The 22,440-nt window shown below is 36.2% G+C and overlaps 1 protein-coding gene across 8 annotated transcripts in view; it reads right to left on the bottom strand.

Moving 5' to 3' along the window:
* Positions 1 to 22,440, bottom strand: part of MAPK10 (mitogen-activated protein kinase 10) — a 606,385-nt gene that overhangs the window by 125,975 nt on the left and 457,970 nt on the right. For all 8 annotated transcript variants that reach the window (XM_082726660.1, XM_082726659.1, XM_082726663.1 and 5 more), the window contains one exon: positions 16,713 to 16,882. In XM_082726660.1, the coding sequence (XP_082582786.1) occupies positions 16,713 to 16,882 (170 nt within the window). The remainder of the gene's footprint in view (positions 1 to 16,712; positions 16,883 to 22,440) is intronic.

Raw genomic sequence — 22,440 nt, 5'->3', positions numbered from 1 at the left:
TCTGGCTCTTGATTCCAGCCTTGCCTTCAGGAGATTTGGATTAGATTATTTCATTGTCTTTCTGCACATTGAACTATAAAAAATTTTTCTCTATGTAACCAATCTCTTAGAAACTGGCCATGACTCAGGTTAGGTAACACTAATGAAAACCAACATGTATTGACTATTTACTCAAGCCAAGCATAATATTAACCCATTTAGAGTGTTTTAACAACCTTGTAAGTACATATTTCTACCAGACTTCTCTTCAGGTGAAATAACTGAGATCACACACTGATAAGATTGAGCCAGGATCCTAGCCAGGGATAGAGTCTACATTCTACTCTAGTTTCAGAGTCTACATTCTTAACCACCATGTCATGCTGTGTTTTATGCACTGAGCAGTTAATCCAATTCCAAACAAAGGGCAGATTTTAAAAATTTCCAGCTTGAAAATCAAGGGCAGACAGACATTCAAGAAGAATTTGATGATATTGAACATTTCCCAACTTACAGAGAAGTAGAAAATAGGAGCTGAAAAAGGAATTAATCAGTGGATTAATGATTTAGGGGGTCATGATAGCCTTTTCCATAGCATCCTACTCCACTCAAGGAATTATGGTGATAGAACTGGGGCACGGTCCATGAAGTGAAAATGGCTATAGTATGTAGAGACACTAAATTCAGACTACTGTATTCAGAATGTTGATGATGCCGGAGACTCGGAGAGCTAATTTGAGGGGCAGGAACAACCTAAATAACTTTTCTTTTTACATGAGAATTCATTGGAAGGACTTTGGTAAGCAGGGGAGAAGATACTGGAAGACAGGAGGCAGGTGATACAAGATAAAGAGCAACTCATAGGTCCCAGGGGGAGAGGATGGAATTGAGAACACAGCTGGCGCCCAGCCTCCTCTGGGAGCTCCTCGTGGAGAAGCAGAGAAGACCACAGATGACAGAGCTAGGAGGTAGAAGAGGAAATTGGGAGCTCACAGGCCTAAGGACATCTGTTTTCTCCAGGAAGTAGGAGGTAAAGCCTTCTGCAAAAAATGGTGCGGGAGAAGTGGAATTGGGAGCTGGCGATGATGATTGTAAAAGGACTATAACAGCCACCATGGGAAATGAGATAGGGAGCTGATGAGACACATAAGTAAAAGGATTGCTAAGCAGCAACCAGGGCCCAGCTGAGGATGAAGCTCATAAACTTATAATGGAGGAAATCAGCATGATTATGCGATTTCACAAGCTGAGCTCTGCCTTCCAGCAGCACAGAAAACAGCCAGTTGGACTGATCTGAATGGAGGTTTAGAAAACAGGGAGCTTCAGAGGACAAAGAGGGAAGAACACAGAGAGCATCTGAGACTGTCTCTGAAAATCATTTTCCCCGTTCCAAGCTAAAGAGGAAAAAAGTGATCTAACAGGAGAATGCCAGGCTCAGAGAACAGGGAGGCCCTGAAAGATTCCTGCCCTTAAGGAGATGCAGGGAGAAAAAGGAGGTAAAGAAGGGACTATGTTAAGGTGACAATTTGGCTTACAGTTTTCCTCTGCTCCCTGATTTTTTCCATTTTCTTAGGCACCTGAAACCTCTGTGACAGTCAATTATTTGATATTCTAGGTTTGCTACATTTTTGCAATAATAGTTATTCTCTAACTTATATTTGTGCTAGCTTATTTGAGTTTCTCTCATTGGCCACCTGGAAATCTAAAATTCATTTATTCTGGATCAGCCACTAGACCCGTGGTTGGTGTGAAACTAAGAAAAGGCCGCTCCTCTGGGTAAAGGGTGGAGGGCGGCCCCCACATGCTCCTTCATCCACATGTCCTTGTTTAGAGCACTTATTCCCCAACCCTATTTTCCAATCCTAGGTGAACCCAAAGGAAAACAAATTTTAAATGTTATTGGCATTTTATCTCCCTGGTTTAGGAGTAAAATCTTGATTTTTATGAATGGACATATTAAAATCTTTTGTGGAAAATATTTTATTTTAGATTTTATTTTTTATTTGTCAGAGAAAGACAGCATGCACAGGCAGTAGAAGCAGACTCCCTGCTGAGCAGGGAGCCAGATGCAGGGCTCAGTCCCAGGATCCTGGGATGACCTGAGCTGAAGGGAAATACTTAACTGACTGAGCCACCCAGGCATCCTGGAAATATTTTAATGATAAAAAATAAAGGTGAATAAAGATGAGGAAGATCATAGCTAAGAGAATTTTAAAGTATGTGTCTTTAAATTAAAAAAAACCCATGTCCAAATGAAGTGGCTAAATTCCCTCTCTGATAGTGATTTAGATTCCCCCCATCGTAGAGAGAAGCTTAAACTGCAACTGTTCGATTCATAACTTTGGACATGTAAAATGAAACTCACTTGACAAGTCAAATATTTTAAATAAATTTAACTAACCCAGAGTAGAGAGTGGAACAAGGAAATGATAGGGCTGTCACTCAAATTTCCAAACCAAAAGATGTCTTCCTTTGTCCTCAGCTCCCGCATTCAAAGCCATGATTAGTAAGACAACTCAGACTCTATAAACAGAATGTGATGCTGAAATGGGCCAGGAGCATGACTGTAGAGAAAGGGGCCAATTACCTTCCTTCTGAGCTTTATAAAAAGTTCCTCGAATCCTTAGTATTTTTAGTTATAATATTTATAACATCTACCTGCTCTTCTGTTGGTTTTTTGTTTGTTTGTTTTTAGCTGTCTTTCCTACAGATAGAATAGAGCAGTAAAAGAGAATGATTTCTGGAATCTGAGGAAAAGCAATTGCCATCTGCTATTTTAGCATAATTTAACTGAAGACTTGGCTTCCTTTTTATAAGGAACATTGGCTCTTTAAGATGCACTGGATAGTGCAGGAATAAGCCTTTAGGTATTTATATTTAAATTATGGTTGGTTTTTTTTTTTTTTAATATAACCATGGATGCACTTTAATCCTAACAATTAACCAGGATTTACGCATCTAGAGATGCATGACTAGAACATGGGCCATAAACCAATTTTATTTTTGCAATGAAAATAATCTACTGAAGCCCTAGAAGAATAGGTCCTTAAGAGAATTAAGAATCAGTCTTACTTAGCCATTTAATCTTTGGGATTAAAGTAGAAACTGAAAAATAAATAAATAAATGTGTTTGCTAATTACTTTTCCTGATTGTTTATATCAACAGATGATTTACAGAGAAGACTGAATCATCTGTAAGTAAATAATTGTCTATGGAAATTTAAATGACTGTTTTGCCCCTCTACCAGGAAAAATGCTTCTGGGCTACAAACTCTTGCTATCAGTTTTTTTACTGCAGGTATATAAATTAATTACAAATTTACTGAAAAATGACAGATTCGGAATAAATGTCCATACTATATTCTAAAAACCAAATACAATTTTTAAGATTTTAAACTACCAAACCCTTCAGTTTTGATTATTACACGGGCCATTATATATTTACAAATATGAACACATACATACTTAATGGCTAATATGCAGAAATATGGATCTTACATAATTTTTTTTCTGTAAGCATTCTGCAATTGAACTTCTACTCATATTTTCTGAAAATACCACATTTTCTCTATGAAGGAAAAAAAATTCGTAAATATTAACCATCAATTAAGAAATACAGGAAGTATGTACAGGATCGTGAAATGCAAAAGGACCCAAAGGCAAAATTGGGGGTAAAAAATACCGTTTCTGTCCTATTGCACAGACCACTGCAGCTTCATGCCTCTTACCAATATAAAGGCAATATTTGAAGCTCACTGCTCCTTATATTGAGAAGGTTGCAATTAAGGGTCTAAATTGTAAAATTAATGGAAAAAAACAGGGATACAAAATGTGATGCTATTCCAGATGTGGATCAAAGCAGTCATCTCCACTGGTCAGGGGCTAATTGGAAATGTGTGACTAAAACCACATCATTTAGCAAAATGGTTTTTTAGGATCTCTAAGAAATGTACAATAGGACTGTGAGTGATGTATCCAGAAACCAAATAAAATCATCATTCAGGACCCACTGATCCCATGTCTTTTGTGTTACACAGGAAGTCTGATACTTCAGGAAATTCTCTGGATGATTTTACCCATTTTTCTTCACACTTTCAACCTCATAATCACAAAACTCTTCTATCCGAAGTCTGCTTAAAGATGGTTAGCTGGGTCTCTGCAGTCATGTTACAAATTTAAAAACTAATATTTAAAACTTGTAAAGATATTATAAATAATCTCGGTTAACTGGAGCTCAGAATGCAAGATAGGAACAAAAATGTTCAGATGTTTCTTTGCTAGACTCACTTATGGAGTACTAGTAAAGTAATTTTTTAAATCCCATGTTCTCAACTATAATGTGAATATAATATGCACATTTTGATAATAATGTAGCTGGTACAATCAGCCATCTTCCTGGATTATGTAAATTGACCTTTTGCAATCTTCCACTGGTTAAAAAAAGTAACATTAAGTCTACCATCCTTGAATCTATTAAAAGTCACAGCAAGGGGTGCCTGGGTGGCTCAGTCTGTTAAGTGTCTGCCTTCTGCTCAGGTCATGATCTCAGAGTCCTGGGATCCAGCCCTGAGTGGGGCTCCCTGCTCAGTGGGAGTCTGCCTCTCCCTCTCCTTCCACCCTTCCCTCTGCTCATGCTGCTCTCACTCTCTCTGCCCCTCTCTCTCTCACTCTCTCTCAAATAAATAAATAAAACCTTGAAAAAATAAATTTAAAAAATTAAGGTCATGATAATATCAGATTTAAGACAATTTCTTATACTTAATTTTATCTTTTTGAGTCCTGTAAGATAAATATTATCCCCATTTTACAGACGCATAAACCAAGGTCTTAGAGATAAATTTAAATACAATCATTGACGAAATACAATGGTAAATCCAATTATCTTGAAGTGTAAGTATATTTATAACTATAAAGACAAAACATGACAATATAAGATATCTTAAAGTATCTATAGTTGAATTGATAATATTTAAATGTGTAAATATTTTATAGAATTCAAATAATTTATGTAATTAATTTCCTTCCTAACATAATCAGCAATAAACAGATATAGAATATCTTTGCATCATGTGCCCTAATATTACTAACTTTCTATCTCTTTTTTTTCTGGTACTATTTACAAATATTCCCTAAACTTCACAAGCCATTTTAAAAAAAAAAAAAAAAAGAAAAACTGTGCTATTAGTTCAAAGATGATTAAATCAGTGTATAGAAGGAATAGCTCCAATTCATCACCAAGACTAAAAAAGCTGTTAAAAGTGTCAGTGACTCAAAAGTGTCTTTTTCTTTAATAAAAATGAATACATTAAAAAGAGAGGGCCTACAATAAGCCAATTTTCCAGTACTTAGAGGCTATTATTATTTGAAGAAGTTTCCATGGACAGCAATTGCTTTACTAATATGACTTGACTTGGCATTATTACCAGAAATATTTTTGCGCTTCTGAAAAATTCAAAGATTTTTTGTTTGTTTCGTGCTTGATTCTGCCGCTTCATTGTATCCAGTTTAGTTTTTGATGAGTTCTCTGACTTACCCAGAGTGATTCTACCTACTAGTACTATGTAGAAGTAGAAAGTCAAAGATTCAAATTGTGGTCCACAATTTAAAAAAACAAAAATAAAACAAGCAACAAAGAAAAGCCCTGTCCTTCTGTACTCCTACTAAGGCATGGGGAACTCTGCAGTCCATAACACACTCCTTTGGGAGTGGTTTTGATTTGTCACATTATCAATATTCTACTCTGATGTACATGGGATCCCTTACTCCCCAAGTCCCTTATATGTTGGGTAGATACCAAGTCACATCTATGTTTTTCATCTTCAAATCGTACTCGGGAATAAACAAGATTTAAACCATGTGTATCTACACAAGGTGACCTGCAGTACGAAACGCTGGGCTAAGGAAGGGCTTACTAGATAAAATGCTGTAACAACGTCCTTTCCTACACCACAGTGTTCCTTATGGAATGGTTTGGGTTTTTTTAAGATTTTATTTATTCATTTAAGAGAGAGAGCATGAGTTAGGGAGGGGAAGTGGAGGGAGAGGGAGATGCAGACACCGTGCTGAGCATGGAGCCCAATATGGGGCTCGATCCAGGGCCCAGAAGTCATAACCTGAGCTGAACGCAGACACTTAACCATTTGAGCCACCTAGTTGCCCCACTTATGGACTGTTTTCATTCCCTGCACATTCCCTAGTACAGGAAGTCTAACAACTTGACTAAGATGAAAGGACATTGCCAGGAATGTCTATCACATTGAATAGAGATTCACCAATGTCCACTTATCAAAGGAAGGTAAGAAAACAGGAATACGTTAACACCCAAGGTTCTGTTGAACATGCCTGGTGACTTATATCTTAGATTGTTTACCTACATAGGATTTTGTTGCTGTAGATCACTAATTGAAGGACATTCACCAGAAAGGATTTTTTGGATTTTTGTGGAAAAACAGAAATATATATATATATAAATATATACACATACACACACATACACACACACACATATATATATGTATGAAATTCATGTGTGTTTCTCTGTTTCTGGCATATATTTGATTAAGATAAATGAATCCATTGGATTAATAAGTATGCTTTATATATATATATACACATAATATGTATTATAAATTATATATTGGTTATATATTATGTACATAAATATATGGATATATCCAATTTAAGATAAATTAATACACTGGGTATTCCCAGTGCATCTTATCAATACAATTATTTCAACTCTAATTAAATTCTATCTCTAGCTCTAATTGAAATTCATAAAAGTTTAGTTAACATAAAATGTATCATCTTATTTCTAAATATTTAATTTTCTAGACACAGAGTTTTTATAAGCCACATAGTCTCTGCTTTAGTCAGTATTAAGCTTTCATCTTTGATACAAATATCCTATAAAAGATCACCTTGCAAAATTGGATTGGTACTGCTTACAAGCTGATTATAAGAAGATGACAAGGAGAACAAGTCCGAGAACAGAAAGAATATGGTTTTAATTCTTGTCATTTAAACTGTACAATCAGCTCTTTTTAGTTAAAGAGCCGACCAACCTTGGCAAGTCTACTTTACTTAAAATCTTGGTTGCTGGCTTTTGCCACCATTTTCATTGTCAGTTTGAATCATCTTTGGAGAAAGAAATAGAGAAAACAGAAATGTTTCTTGGCTTGACAAGCAACAGCAGGATGGAAGTGATAGAAGACAGTAAACTCTCTGCTGATTTGTTCCTATGTTCTTTTTTTGTTCTGGCACGAGTAGTAGAAACAACCCTAATGAAATCCTCTTCTGATGATTAGAAAAATGTTCGGAAATATTTGCTCATCTAGCATTGGACCACTGTTGTTAAAAAAGCATCTTCTAGATTATAATATTACACCTAGGAAGGTACAGAGGACTTCTTTGTTCACATGGAGAAGCAGAATCATTGTTTCTTCTTTTTTTAAATTTATTCAGGTATTGTTGACATACAGTATTATGTTAGTTTCAAGTGTACAACATATTGATTTGACATTTATGTACATTGCAAAATGGTCATCTCAGTAAGTCCAGTTACCGTCTGTCACATTACAAAGTTAATACGGTGTTATTGATTATATTCACCATGTTGTATATTACATTCCCATGACTTACTTATTTTATAACTGGAAGTCTGTACTTCTTAATCCCCCTCACCCATTTTTCCCATCCCCCAAACCTTCTTTCTTCTGGTGAACACCAATCTGTTCTCTGCATCAGTGAGTCCAGGTTTTGTTTCCACGTAAAAGTGAAGTCATGAAGCATTTGTCTATCTCTGTTTGAATTGAGTTTGCTAATATTTTGTTGGGGTTTTTCCATCTATGTTCATCAAGGATATTGGCCTGTAACTTTCTTTTTTTGTGATGATCTACTCCGGTTTGGGTATCAGGGTAATACTGTCCATGTAAAATGAATTTGAAAGATTTCCAACCTCTTCAATTTTTTGGAAGAGTTTGAAAGGATAGGTATTACATCTTTAACTATTTGGTAGTATTAACCCAATGAAGCTCTCCTGTCCCAGATTTTTGTGTGTTGGAGGGTTTATTTGAGATTTCTTTCACGTCTTTAGGTGAATACTGTGAACTTTCCTCTTGCAACTGTTTTTGCCGCATCATCTAGATTTTGGTATATCTTATTTGTTTTCTTTTATCTCTAGGTATTTTTTATTTGTTTTTTAACTTCTTCTATGACCCCTACAGTTGTTCAGTAACATATTGTTTTATCTCTTCATATTTGCTGTTTTTCCAGTTGTCTTCTTGTAATTGACAATTAGTTTCATATTACTGTGGTCAGAAAATATGTTTGATATGATTTTAATTTTCTTAAACTTTTTGAAACTTGTTTTATCACCTAATATGTCATCTATTCTCAAGAATGAGCCACATGGACTTGAGAAGAATATGTATCCTGCTGCTTTGGGGTGGGATGTTTTATAAATAAGTCAAGTCTATATGGTTTAATATGTCATTTATGGCTGATGCTTCCTTATTGATTTTCCGTCTGGTTGATCCATCCTCTGAGAAAAGTTGAGTGTTAAAATCCCCCATTATTATTGTATTGCTGTCAGTTTCTCCCTTTAGGTCCATTGGTATGTTTTACATATTTAGTGCTCCAATATTGGGTGCATATATATTTATACCTGTTTTATCTTATTGGACTGACCCCTTGATCATTATATAATGTCCTTCTTCATCTTTTATTATGGTCTATTCTAAAGTCTATTTTGTCTAGAAGAGTATAGCTACTCCAGCTTTCATTTTGTTTCCACTTGCATGAAACATCATTTTCTATCCCTTCATTATCAGTTTGTGTACCCTTACATCTGAAGTGAGACTCTTATTGACAGCATATAAATTGTATCATTTTTAAAAATGATTTTATTTATTTATTTGACACAGAGAGAAAGAGCACAAGCAGGTAGGTGGGGAGAAGCAGGCTCCCCACTGAACAGAGAGCTCAAGGTGGGGCTTGATCCCAGGACCCTGGGATTATGACCTGAGTTTAAGGCAGACTCTTAAATGACTGAGCCACCCAGGTGCATTCAAATATGTCCTTTTTTAAGAACCATTCAGCCACTCTTTGTCTTTTGATTGCAGAATTCAGTCCATCTACATTTGAAATAATTCCTGATATCAGGGAGATCATATGATAGTTGTCTTTCTCTGCTTGACTTATTTCGCTAAGCATGATATGCTCAAGTTCCATCCATGTTGTCGCAAATGGCAAGATTTTATTTCTTTTGATGGCTGCATAGTATTCCATTGTGTATATATACCACATCTTCTTGATCCATTCATCTGTTGATGGACATCTAGGTTCTTTCCATAGTTTGGCTATTGTGGACATTGCTGCTATAAACATTCGGGTGCACGTGCCCCTTTGGATCACTACGTTTGTATCTTTAGGGTAAATACCCAATAGTGCAATTGCTGGGTCATAGGGCAGTTCTATTTTCAACATTTTGAGGAACCTCCATCCTGATAGGTATATACTTATTGCCATTTTGTTCATTGTTTTCTGACCATTTTTGCAGTTCTTCTCTTTCTTTCTTCTTTTTCTCTTTTCCCTGTGGCTTGATGAATTTCTTTAGTGTTATGTTTAGATTCCTTTCTTATTTTCTTTTTTGTATTTACATTATGTTTTCTGGGAAGTCACACTGAGATACAGTAAAGTCAAGGGAGTGTACAAGCATGATGTCTCCCTGGTTTTGCTCCTAGACCTCTAAATGTGTAAAAAAAAAAAACAAAAACAAAAACAAAACAAAAAAACAGAAGCATGTTCTTCAGGCTGAAACTACAGGCTAAGTAAATAGGCCTTTTTCATAGGCAGACAGGAGCTGTGTTTCAGTCTGCTGTCTGCATACTTCCCTGTGGGCAGTGGCCTGCCAAGAGCTGTCTTTCTGGTTGTTACAGTCCTGTGGAGTTCTGGAATGCCAGTCCTCTTGGCCATCATGGTCAGGTGATCAAAACCCCTGTGTATATTGCACATGCCCCTGGCTCTAGCAAGGCAACTGAAGAATTTAGTAGGCAGAGTATGCCTGCCTGCTTCAGAAAAACAGAAAGATAATGTCTTGCTTATGCATGCTTGCAGGCTTCAGTGATACAGCAAGAGAGAACTTTGTCAGTGCATGCACTGTCTTTAGGCAGAGTGTCGAAAGATGCCATGACTGCTTGTTCTTGTCTTCCCCAGTCATGGAACAGGGGGGAGTTGCAATTGTCTCTGCTCTCTAGTTTCAGCAAGTGCTGAAGGTTCTTATCCCAACTTGTCCCAGCCATAATTCCATGTCCAAGCTTACCTACTTATAGTAGCAATTTGTGTGGAGAATATAACAATGGCATCTGTCAGTGCCTCTGTCTCCGGGGAGAATCTCAGTTGCCCCCCACCCCTCAACCCAATGATCTCAGATCAACAAATGAATCTCCCTCACCAATATTCTAAGTATTTTTCAAATTGCTATTTATTCTCTGGACCTTAGGGAGAGCATGACTACACATGAGACTTCCAAGAGGGGAATTTCAGTTTCCTATGGCATTTGGGATCCCCAGACATCAGCCTTATTGGTTTTCCAAACCAGACATTCTGGGGTTTCATTTTTCTGGTGCACAACTCCCAGGCCAGGATGCCTGATGTGGGACACCAACCCTTTGCTCCTCTGGGAGATATGCTTATCGGATGAGATCCCTCCCAATTGTGTGTTGCTGCACTGTGGGTAGGGTTTTTGCAAGATTTTTTCTCTGTCTCATTTACCATTCTTTTTTTTTTTTTTAAGATTTTATTTATTTGACAGACAGAGATTACAAGTAGGCAGAGAAGCAGGCAGAGAGAGGGGAGGAAGCAGGCTCCCTGCTGAGCAGAGAGCACGATGGGGGCTCGATCCCAGGTGCCTGGGATCATGACCTAAGCCAAAGGCAGAGGCTTTAACCCACGAACCACCCAGGCGCAACTCATCTACCATTCTTGATGTGGTCATTTTATCCTTTATTGCAGAGAAAAGTTCATCTAGTTTTCAGATCTTTTCCAGAGGGAAATGACATTATGTAGGTGTAGACTTGGAAGTTCATGGGGGGAAGTGAGTTCACAACCTTCCTACACTGCCATCTTGGACCCTGCTCAATCATTGTCTCTTTCTGTTATAATAGATAATCTTAAATTTTTTTTTTTTTTCTCAGAAGTAGGAAGGGGCACTTGGGTGGCTCAGTGGGTTAAGCCTCTGCCTTCAGCTCAGGTCATGATCTCTGGGTCCTGGGATAGAGCCCCACATGGGCTCTTTGCTCAGTGAGGAAAATGCTTCCCCCTTTCTCTCTGCCTGTCTCTCTGCCTACTTATGATCTCTCTCTGTCAAATAAATAAATAAATAAAATCTTTAAAAAAAAAAAAAAAAGGAAATAGGGAGAAAATTTTCATTGATTCCAAAATATTTCCCATCATATTTTATTTAATGATTTTCAATAATGACGTTTTTGGTCCATTATCCATGGTGAATGAAAAAATAGCATAGTAGTGATAATTTCCTTTTGAAGATATTTTAGTATTGCCTGTTTGTTCTCCTGATAGTAAGTAAGCAGTGAAGCAATCCAAAGAGAGGAAAGAAAGTATAAGAACTCAATAATAAATTTAAGGTAACTGAAACAGTAGAAATGAGATTCCACTTCAAACGTAAGTACCAATATGTCAACATTTGCACTTGAAAAGCAAAATCCTTATTATACAAACACAAAATTTTGTAGTGGCACATAAAAAACAATAATTGATGATAAATATTTCTTTTGGAATTGGTTCCTCCATGTTTTATTCCTGTTCTAAAGAAAATAAGCCAAAATAAATGAATTATCTATTTCAGATTGTCTGCTTCCCATGCCCAAGGTTCCCAGATACTCCTAATTCCCAAATCTCCCAATTACTATACTCAGGATTATATGGGGCATTCAAAATACACAAATTTGAGTGTTCATGAACAGGGGAATGGTCTGTAGATTTTAGAAACATGTCTAAAAGTGGATGTGCATTTGATGTAGGAGAGGTGGATAAACTCACCAATGACAAAAGGCAATAATAAGGAAATTAAATTAAAGGCTGCAGATAGAGAGGAAAAAATAATAAAAGAATAGATCTTCAAGAGAAATGGTATACTATTAACCTAAGTCATAATAAATAAACAAAGTTATCTCAAACTATGTTGAGAAAGCGAGACAACTATATTCATGTTGGGAAAGGAATGTGCTGGAATTGTGGTGTCTATGCACAAAGTAGAGTAGCGAGCTAGAAGATAAGGAAAAGGAATATGCCATCCTATTTTTATCCTTTCATCTTGGTCTTTGCTAACTCTATTTCCCTCAGCTATAAACCAAAAGACTAATAATAATCCCAGGAAACTCCAAGGCTAACATTTTGGAATTCAGGTGTCCTTACTGACAAACCTGCTGATAAACTTGTTGTAAAACTGGATTAAAAATTTTACTCAAGGACATTTTATTTATTAAAATCTATTTCAGTTAGTATACCTAAGACCTAAGGTGATTTCTGCCTTATACAAGGAGAAATAGAAGACGTAAATGTCCCAAAAATACTCCACAAAATTTTTAGTAGATTTTCAGATGTTTCTGGGACAGTCTGCTAACTTCTTGAGAAAAATGTTGCATTGGGTCTATTTTTCAATCATTTCAATCATTAAAAATCTATTAGCTTACTTTCATTAGTGTCCTCATTTTCTGTGACAGTTTTGTTAAAAGGAAAATAAAACAATCCCAATGAGTATGAACTGAGAAATGTAACAAAACTTTCCTATGTTCTACAATTTTCCATTGAAGAAAGATAACCAGAAATCCCTCTGCTTTCTCCATTTTCTGTCTCTTCTTCAAAAAAATTTTTTTGTCTTATCTTCTATTACATTTTGAAAGTTGTTCATAAATCATAAATGCAGTGATTTCCTAAATGGGTTTCCCACTCCCCAGGTAGTATATAAGACATCCAGTGGAATGCAGAAAATATAAACATATATTGTAATGTAGAAAGTAAATTAAAATTATTAATATTTAATAAGCAAATTAATACTGGTCCCTCCCAAACACATATTATCCCCCTCTAGCAGTTGGTCTCATATTACCTAGGGTAAAAAATTTTTGAAAGGAAAAAAGAAATTCCATAGTTTGAGGGAGATTGACAGTGGCACCATAAATTCCTTCCTCTGAAAACATTATAGTTCAGTGTGCCTACTCTAGGAGGTTTACAGCATTTAACTTAATAGTAGAATCTTTATTATACTGTCTGTATTAGTACTGCTGCACAAGAAACTTCTACAAACTTAACTGCTTAAACAACATGAATTTATTATCTGACAGTTCTGCAGGTCCAAAGTCCTTATGTGGGCCTAGGCTAAAGTCAGGATGTTAGCAGACTGATTCCTTTCTGGAGGTGCTAGAGGAGAATCTGTTTCCATGTTCATTTGGGTTTGTTGGGAGATTCCAATCCCCTGTGGTTACATCACTCTAATGCAGTCTGTGTATTCTTGTTGGTTGGCAGTTGATAGCCATTCCCAGCTTCTGGAAGCCACCCCATTCTTTGACTCATGACTTTCATCCTCTATCTTCAAAACCATCAACAATAAAGCAAGTCTTTCTCATGTTTTAAATTTCATCTCTCCTTTCCCATTGCATCTCTCTGACCCCCTCTTCTGCCTTTCTTTTCCACTTTTTAAGAACTCATCTAATTAGATTGTTATCTCCTGAAAGCTCAGGATGAACTCCCCATATTAATGCCCTTAACCTTAATCACATCCACAGTGTCCCTCTTGCCACATAAAATAACATAGTTAAGGATTCTGGGGGATTAGAGTCTGGGCATCTTTGGCGGGACCATTATTCTGCCTTTCATGTCAAGAAATTATTTTGTGTCACAAAGAGGTCCACCTCATACCCTCACCATAACTAATAAATAAATAAAAACTAATAATAAGAATTTCTTTACCTAAATATCTTTGAAATAAAAGTTTTGATCCATTGTTAAAAATATTAAACTATTCCAGTTTTTAATAGCAAAAACACCTACTTATTGACATAAATTTCAATAAAAGCCTTGGTATATTTGATAAATCAGGTTTAAATGCTAGTAAATTATTTAGAAATGCACCAACCATGCACTGTTGCCATTTTCACTAAGCACTAAGAGTAAACTTAAAACCTGTTATCAAAATGAAGTGCAACTTTAAAATTTATGTCCACACAAAAACCTATATATGGATATTTAAAGCAGCTTTATTTATAATTACCAAAACCTGGAACAAACCAAGATGTCTTAAAGTATGTGAAGAGATAAACTGTGGCATACCCACACAATGAAATATTCAGTGACAAAAAGAAATGAGTTATCAACCTATGAAAAGACATGAAAGAACCTGATGTACATATTACTAAGTGAAAGAAGCCAATCTAAAAAGTCTATATTCTATTCGATTCCAACTATATGACACCCTGGAAAAGGCAAATTTATGGAAATAATAAAGAGGTGCCAGGGTGGCTCACTTGGTTAAGCGTCTGCCTTTGGCTCAGGTCATGATCTCAGTGTCCTGCAATGGAGCCCTGCTTCACGCTCCCTGGTAAGCAGGGAGTCTGCCTCTCCCTCTCCTTCTGCTCCTCCCCACTGCATTTGGTTTCTCTCTCTCAAACAAATAAATAAATAATCTTTAAAATCTATGGAAACAGTAAAAAGATCAATGGTTGCCAGGAGTTCGGAGTAAAAGGAGGGATGAACCATGTGGAGTATAAAGAATTTTTAAGGCAGTGGAAATACTCTGTATGATACCATAATAATGAATACATATCATTTTACATTTGTTTAAATCCATAGAAATTACAACACCTGGAATAAACCCTAATGTTTACTATGGGCTTTAGTAATTATGATGAATCAATGTATCAACTGTAGTAAATGTACCACTTTTGTGGGGGAATGTTGATGATGGGAGAGGTTATGCATGTGTAGAGGTAGGAGGAATATAGAGGAATATGGAAAATCTCTGTACCTTTCTCTCAATTTTACTGTGAACCATTTTTCTTTAAAAAAAAAAAAGCCTTAAAAAAATAAAAAAGGAAGTGAACCAGATTTTAAAATTGTTTATGAAATATAAAATGAAAGGTTAAAAAATAATGAACACTTCCACTACCACATTGCTAACATCAAAATTACATTGTATCAAATGAGTGAAAAAAAGTTATACATAAAATGTGTTTTGGTTTTGTTTTTTTTTAAAGATTATCTATTTATTTATTTGACAGACAGAGATCACAAGTAGGCAGAGAGGCAGGCAGAGAGAGAGGAGGAAGCAGGCTCCCTGCCTTGCAGAGAGCCCGATGCGGAGCTCGATCCCAGGACCCTGGGATCATGACCTGAGCCAAAGGCAGAGGCTTTAACCCACTGAACCACCCAAGTGCCCCAAAATAGACTTTTAAACAATGTTTATTTCATCTTTAGCTCATCCTTTAAAAGTGTTCATGTTTTCAAATGGACATCACTAATGTAAGAGTAATTTATATAACAAATAAGTGTACTGATCTAAGTAAATATCTTCTCAAAAATAAATATACATATTTATGGTATATGTGTTAAATTTTTACTTACAAGTATGAGCTATCAAGTTGAAAATTATTATGTTAATAAGTTCATACTAAATACATTTGATGGCTACACTGCAAGTTAAAACTGCATAAAATAAATGCTTATCAATTTGGTATCATCACTTTTGTAAGAATTTTATAACAAGTAATCAAGCTTTGATTTGTCATCATTTTAGATTGCCACTCAAAAATGTCATAAGAGAATGGTTACTAAGGGAGCCCAGAATTTTTCCATTTTGGAAATGTACAACAGACATTTTTAAATACCACCTTTTCTAATAGGTAACTGAATTTTAAATATTGAACTCTAAATGTGACAGGAACACTTGATACATCATTTATACTTTCTTAGAGTGCAGCAAATTTTATTTGCTTGTTATCTTAACACATAGCCCCTCATTTCTTACCTTCATAAACATCCAAATAAAATTTTCTAAATGTATTAGCAACAGATAGAAAACCTCTGGCTTTCTTTGTTTCTCCATGGTTGTTGTGTAATGGACATTTTTGGTGAGTAGAAAGACTAGTGACAAGCAAAGTTGTACATACTTTTAGTAAATGGGTAATGAATTACAAATCATGCTTGTAATTCTCAAATCATGTTATTTATTTATGTTTGTGTGCGTATTTGTGGCTAGTTGACAATCACAGCATTAGTGCCTTTAAAAAGACAAGTTAAGTGAAATAAGTCAGACAGAGAAAGATAAATACCATCCTACTCACATGTGGAATCTAAAAAGCAAAACAAAGAGACAAACAGCAACCAAAAACCAGATTATTAAATAGAAAGAACAAACTGGTGGTTGTCAGAGGGGAACTTGGCAGGGGGATGGGTGAAACAGATAAAGGGGATTAAAAGCACAAACTTCCAGTTATAAAATAAAGAAGTCACAGAGATGAAAAGTACAACATAGAAAATATGGTGAATAAGATTGTAATAATATTTGGTGACAGATGGTGACAGCATTTATCATGATGAGCAGAGTAATGTATAGAAGTGTTGAATACGTTGTACACCTGAAACTAACAAAACACTGTATGTTAATTATACTTCAATAAATAAATAAATAGATAAATAGGTATATATATTCCACTCACCAAACTATTCCCTGAGCCCCAGAGCCAATAGGCTTCAAATTCTGGTAGCGCTTGAGAACTGTGAAGGTTGAGTCTCCCACTTCCACACTGTAGAACTGGTTGTCAACTTTGCTTTTGCTCATGTTGTAATGTTTGGCAATATATGACACATCCACTTGTTTATCGAATCCCTGTGAAAAGAACAACAAAAACATGAGAAAATAAACAATCAGAATGATAGCAAGATATAGAAAAGCATGTTCTTTTAATATACTAATTCATAGCCTTCTATCATCATGACATAAACCTGTATTTCATATAAAAAATATGTATTCATCTATGTAAGATAACCTGGAGTAAATGAACTCAGAAAAATACATAGAAAAATTTGTTTTCAATATTAAAATTATTAATAATGAAATAATCTTACATTAGATCTATATAATCTTTTCTGAAATGTTTCATTAAAACCATTTAATTATTTATGAAGCAAACATGTACTAAATATACTGGGTCCATTGACTAGGCTAAATTTCAGAGGTGATTCCTAATCATCCATTATAAAATCATAGGAGAAAAGATAAGAGATTGTATCTATATCCACTTCTCAGAAAGGAATGAGATACAAGATAATGTGCAGTTTTATTTTTTAATTAGGTAAATTTGAATTAAATAGTGTTAACTGCATTTGTTCTCAATAACACCAAAAATGCTATTATCTTACATTAAACATTGAACAGTTTTAGTCCAAATTAACATTATTCTAAAATGCCACATGACATCTATTAATTTTTTGCAAGCTTAGATTTAAATATCTTGATTTTGTATCTTTTATTTATCTTTAAGAGTTCTCCTCCTTATTATATTTACCAATTGAAGAGTATGTCCTTAAAATTTTGAATCATGATTTATGAATATACTTAATGTGAATTTTCATTATGCATGATTATTGTTTACACATAAATAAACTTATATTACATTTTGTAACATTAAATAGTTCCAACTTTATAGATAGAAAGAACCTTATACGATTTTGTCTAGCTTGTTTCTTGTGGCACACACTAGTGGATGCCTACCCAATAGTCATCCTTTCTCCTTTTTGCCAATTTTGCTCAGGTTTTGAGGATTCATGTTCTGTGGGTTCCTTCCCAATCCCAAAAATTGAAAGTGGAAAAGTTCAAATCAATGGTTCTCTTTAGAAGTGGCATTAACCTTTCCTGGGCATTTGGGAAATTGTGGGCATGTTTTGGTATACCATATGGTGGGAGATGTGCCTTGTATTTAGTCAGCTTATCAAACAACACGGGTTGTCCTGCAATGAGTGGGACATTCATGAATAATTTCTTATATACCTGATGACTTTTGAGTTATGCCAAAGCTTTAATTAGTAAATGAAAACAAAAACCCTGCCTTTAGTGTTCTGAGTCCAGAATCTAAACTAGAAAGATCTTTGTATGGTTTTAATATGCATTGACTTTAATATGCATTGACTTAATATGTGATTCTTAACATAATTTGAAAGAAGATTTAGACCTCCTCAGGCTCTGAACCTCTGGTTGGTCATAAAAACATTGTCCTTAGAAATGTTTTGGCATTTCATTTCTAAATAAAAAGACTGAAATAGAAGTACAAAGTAACGTGTCCCTACATGCTCTAGGAAAGGGAGCCAGATGGCACCAAATTATATAAACAAGGAAAGTACAGTGGGGACTATAAGGACTGAGTGGCAAAACTTACCAATCTAGTGCACAGACCTTACAACCCCAGACAGACTTCAAGCAAAATGCTCGTGACCGGCACCAGCCCATGACTGGAAGACACATGGTGGCAGCCAATCCAGTACAAATACACACAGACCTCAAAGAGCAGAATGGACTAAAGATGAGGAATCTAGGTTGTTTGGACAAAAGACTGAAAATTCCGGTGATTTATGAGTACAATAAGGAGAGGACTGAAATCCAGGAGATAAGTCTGGGAAGCACGGAACAGGAAATTAAACAAGGCTATTAAAAAACAGGGGCACCAGGGTGGCTCAGAGAGTTAAAGCCTCTGCCAACGGCTCAGGTCATGATCCCAGGGTTCTGGGATCAAGCCCCGCATGGGGCTCTCTGCTCAGCGGGGAGCCTGCTTCTTCCTCTCTCTCTCTCTCAGCCTGCTTGTGATCTCTCCCTCTCTGTCAAATAAATAAATAAATAAATAAATAAATAAATAAATAAATAAATCTTTTTTTTTTTTTTTTAAGACTATTAAAAAACAGGATTGGGGTGCCTGGATGACAGAGCCGGTTGAACATTGGATTCTTGGTGTCTGCTGAGGTCCTGATCTTAGGGTAGAGAGACAGAGATCGGCCTAGGCTCCACGATCAGCAGAGTCCACTTCAGACTTTCTTAGCCCCTACTCCACCATGCGCATGCTCTTTCTCTCTCAAAATAAATCTTAAAAACAGAAACAAAAAACCAGGCAACTGTAAATCTGTTCAGGGAGGCTGCAATTTGTAATTTGGAATGGATGAAGTGCCTGACTTCATTTGCCATGTTCTAATCCTTTTTTATATCCCTTAATGTTCTTATTTCTGACCACCCACAAAATTCTTAACACACACTAGCTTCATCAAACCTACATAATCCACTTTTTGTCCCCCTACTTATTCTCTGCACCTCAAAAATATCATTGTTCCAACTGCATATATATGCTATGCTGAACATGTAATGTTTTATGTTCCAGACCCCTGTTGTCATGCTGTATCTCGGTACCACCTTACTCCTTCACACTTGCCTGTTGCTTTTCTAGCCTTGGTCTCAGTCTTCACATTATACTTGAATCCACTGTGCTGGCCCTCCTCTTCCTACATTTTAATGTATATTCAAAAAATCAAGGGAATTTAACAATTCACACATCTTTTTCGGACCAACCCGAAGAGATATTCTACTCAACATTTACAATCATTTACTCTAACAAATACTGATAATATACATATTAGGTGCCAGATGCTGGGTTTGGCCCTGGAGATACAACAAAAAGATAAGGTGTCTGTCTACATGGAGGCAGTCAAGTAAACAAGTAGCTGAAATATGGATGATATATTCTATAGTAGAATAAAGAAAAGGTGCTGGAAACAAAAAGGAATAGGAACTGATTGCTTGCATTCATTCATTTTCATTAATTCACTTACTATATATAAAACAACTACTAGATGCCAATCCATGGGTATAACATTGGCAATGTTTGAGAGGAGACATGATCAGTTTTCTCTGGTTAACATTATCCCTGGCCCTCCCCTAGAACTGCTTCTCAAATGAAGATGTATACCTGGAACACCTAAGGAGCTTGACAAAAGGCAAGTCATTATCACACTGCCCTGGAGATTTGGATTTAGGTCATCATCTTAGGTCCTGATGATCTGAAGATTCCTAGGCAATCCAGGAGGTTCTGACTGAAGATTTGAGAATCTGACTGAGAAAGTCAGATTAAAGCAATCACTTTAATCAATTAAAGTGTCCCTTCTGGGGCATCAGCATCAGCATGCCCTGGAAACCTGTTAGAAATGCTTATGCTCACTCCCATCCCATACCTATTGAGTCAGAAACTCTGTAGGTAAGGCCCAATAATCTGTTCCAGTAAGCCCTCTAAGTATGCTGATGAATGTTGAGAATGGTACGTTATAGGGGAAGGATCACTGGAAGACTGTGAAACAGAACTTATACCTCTGACTGACATATGTGAAAAGTAAAATGATTATTTCTATACCAGGAACACATTTTGTGTCTTTTTGGATTGCCAAATTCCATCATTCACAGTGCACCCAAAGTGGAAATCAGAGTCCTAGTTAGCACAAGGATTACTTCTCACACCAGATTCAAGTATTTGAAAGAGTCCCACCGCACCAGACTCAAGGACTTACGAAATCTCAGTATTGAGACAGGTTAACAGTTGGCCAGGTGCTTTAATGGAGTAAGTGTATCATTGCATCTCAGCAATTGTTCACACTGCTGAGAAGTGTCCAGTAGTTTTTGTCAGTGCATCCCTATAACAGAACTTTTCATACAATGGGGAAAGCTATATTTGGACTTAGTAGTTTGATGGAATTGGTTAAAACAATCCTAGAGTTTATACCAGAAGGAAACTCTCAGTAAGAGAATTCCCAGTCAAAAAGTGACCAAATGTATTCAAATGAAATATCTAATGACTTGACACATTTTCTAAAATAAAAATTACTTAGTGATCTTTTATTTTTTTTTATTTTTTATTTTTTATAAACATATAATGTATTTTTATCCCCAGGGGTACAGGTCTGTGAATCGCCAGGTTTACACACTTCACAGCACTCACCATAGCACATACCCTCCCCAGTGTCCATAACCCCACCCCCCTCTCCCAGACCCCCTCCCCCCAGCAACCCTCAGTTTGTTTTGTGAGAACAAGAGTCACTTATGGTTTGTCTGCCTCCCAATCCCATCTTGTTTCATTCATTCTTCTCCTACCCCCTTAACCCCCATGTTGCATCTCTACTTCCTCATATCAGGGAGATCATATGATAGTTGTCTTTCTCCGATTGACTTATTTTGCTAAGCATGATACCCTCTAGTTCCATCCTACTTAGTGATCTTTTATCTCCATTTTAATTTCTCATAATAACAACGAAAATTATCATTATAAAGTTTGTGAATTCACACTTATACACACACACACACAAATTTCAAGTATCCTTTTCATACCTAGCTTTGAATTAAACTTTACATAAAATCTAAAAGTTAGAAAATATCCTTCATAGTACCTCCCATAATTGGGAAAGGTTATTTTTTTTTAATTTGTTTAATTGTTGTTGGGGGGTGGGCAGAGAGCATGAGTGGGGTGGGGAGAGGCAGAGGGAAAGGGAGAGAGAGAATCCTAAGCAGTCTCCATGCCAGGTGAAGCCTGATGCAGACTTGATCTCATGACCCTGAGATCAGGACCTGAGCCAAAATCAAGAGCTAGATGCTTAACTGACTGAGCCACCTAGGCATCCCATAGGAAAAGGTATTTTAATTATTAAACAGTAAGACACAGAGAAAACAGCATTGGAAATTTTCTTGGATTAATGTTGTAACCAAAAATTTGATGGCAAATATGTTGTGTTGAAAAGCTTCCCTCAGATCTCATCTGTGCCCCAAGCTTACAAATACAAATTGAATTTCAAAAAGCTCAGAACATATTTACTACAGTCTATTTTATTCTCAATTTCCATGTAGTCTTCCTTGTCATGACTATAAAGTTCCAATATAAACTTCCCCCTGTAATATGTTCCTACGAAAGTATGCCATTAAGTACACTATAAAAAAGTTATCAGTGCTAGAAAGATTTTTCTCCAGTTATGTGTTTTAGCATATTCTTAGTTCAGGTCACAGAACTGTTGAGCTAAACCCAAAAAGGGAAGAATCAAGCCCTCACAATGGGAAGGAATGACTGGCCTATAGTGTGAGGTACTGATTCTGAAGGTTTTTTTTGTTGTTGTTTGTTTGTTTAAGATGTTATTTATTTATTTCACAGACAGAAATCACAAGTAGGCAGAGAGGCAGGCAGAGAGAGAGGGAGAGGCAGGCCCCTGCCGAGCAGAGAGCCCCATGTGGGGCTCGATCCCAGGACCCTGGGATCATGACCTGAGTCGAAGGCAGAGGCTTTAACCCACTGAGCCACCCAGGTGCCCTCAGATTCTGAAGTTTTAAAATGGATCAGAACTACCTGAGGAGCTTGTAAAAAAGTAGATTGGTAG

The sequence above is a fragment of the Mustela nivalis genome (genome assembly GCF_964662115.1).
Source record: "Mustela nivalis genome assembly, chromosome: 4".
Classification (NCBI taxonomy): Eukaryota; Metazoa; Chordata; class Mammalia; order Carnivora; family Mustelidae; genus Mustela; species Mustela nivalis.
Note: the sequence above shows the minus strand (reverse complement) of the source record. Positions and strands in the feature narration are given on the sequence as shown.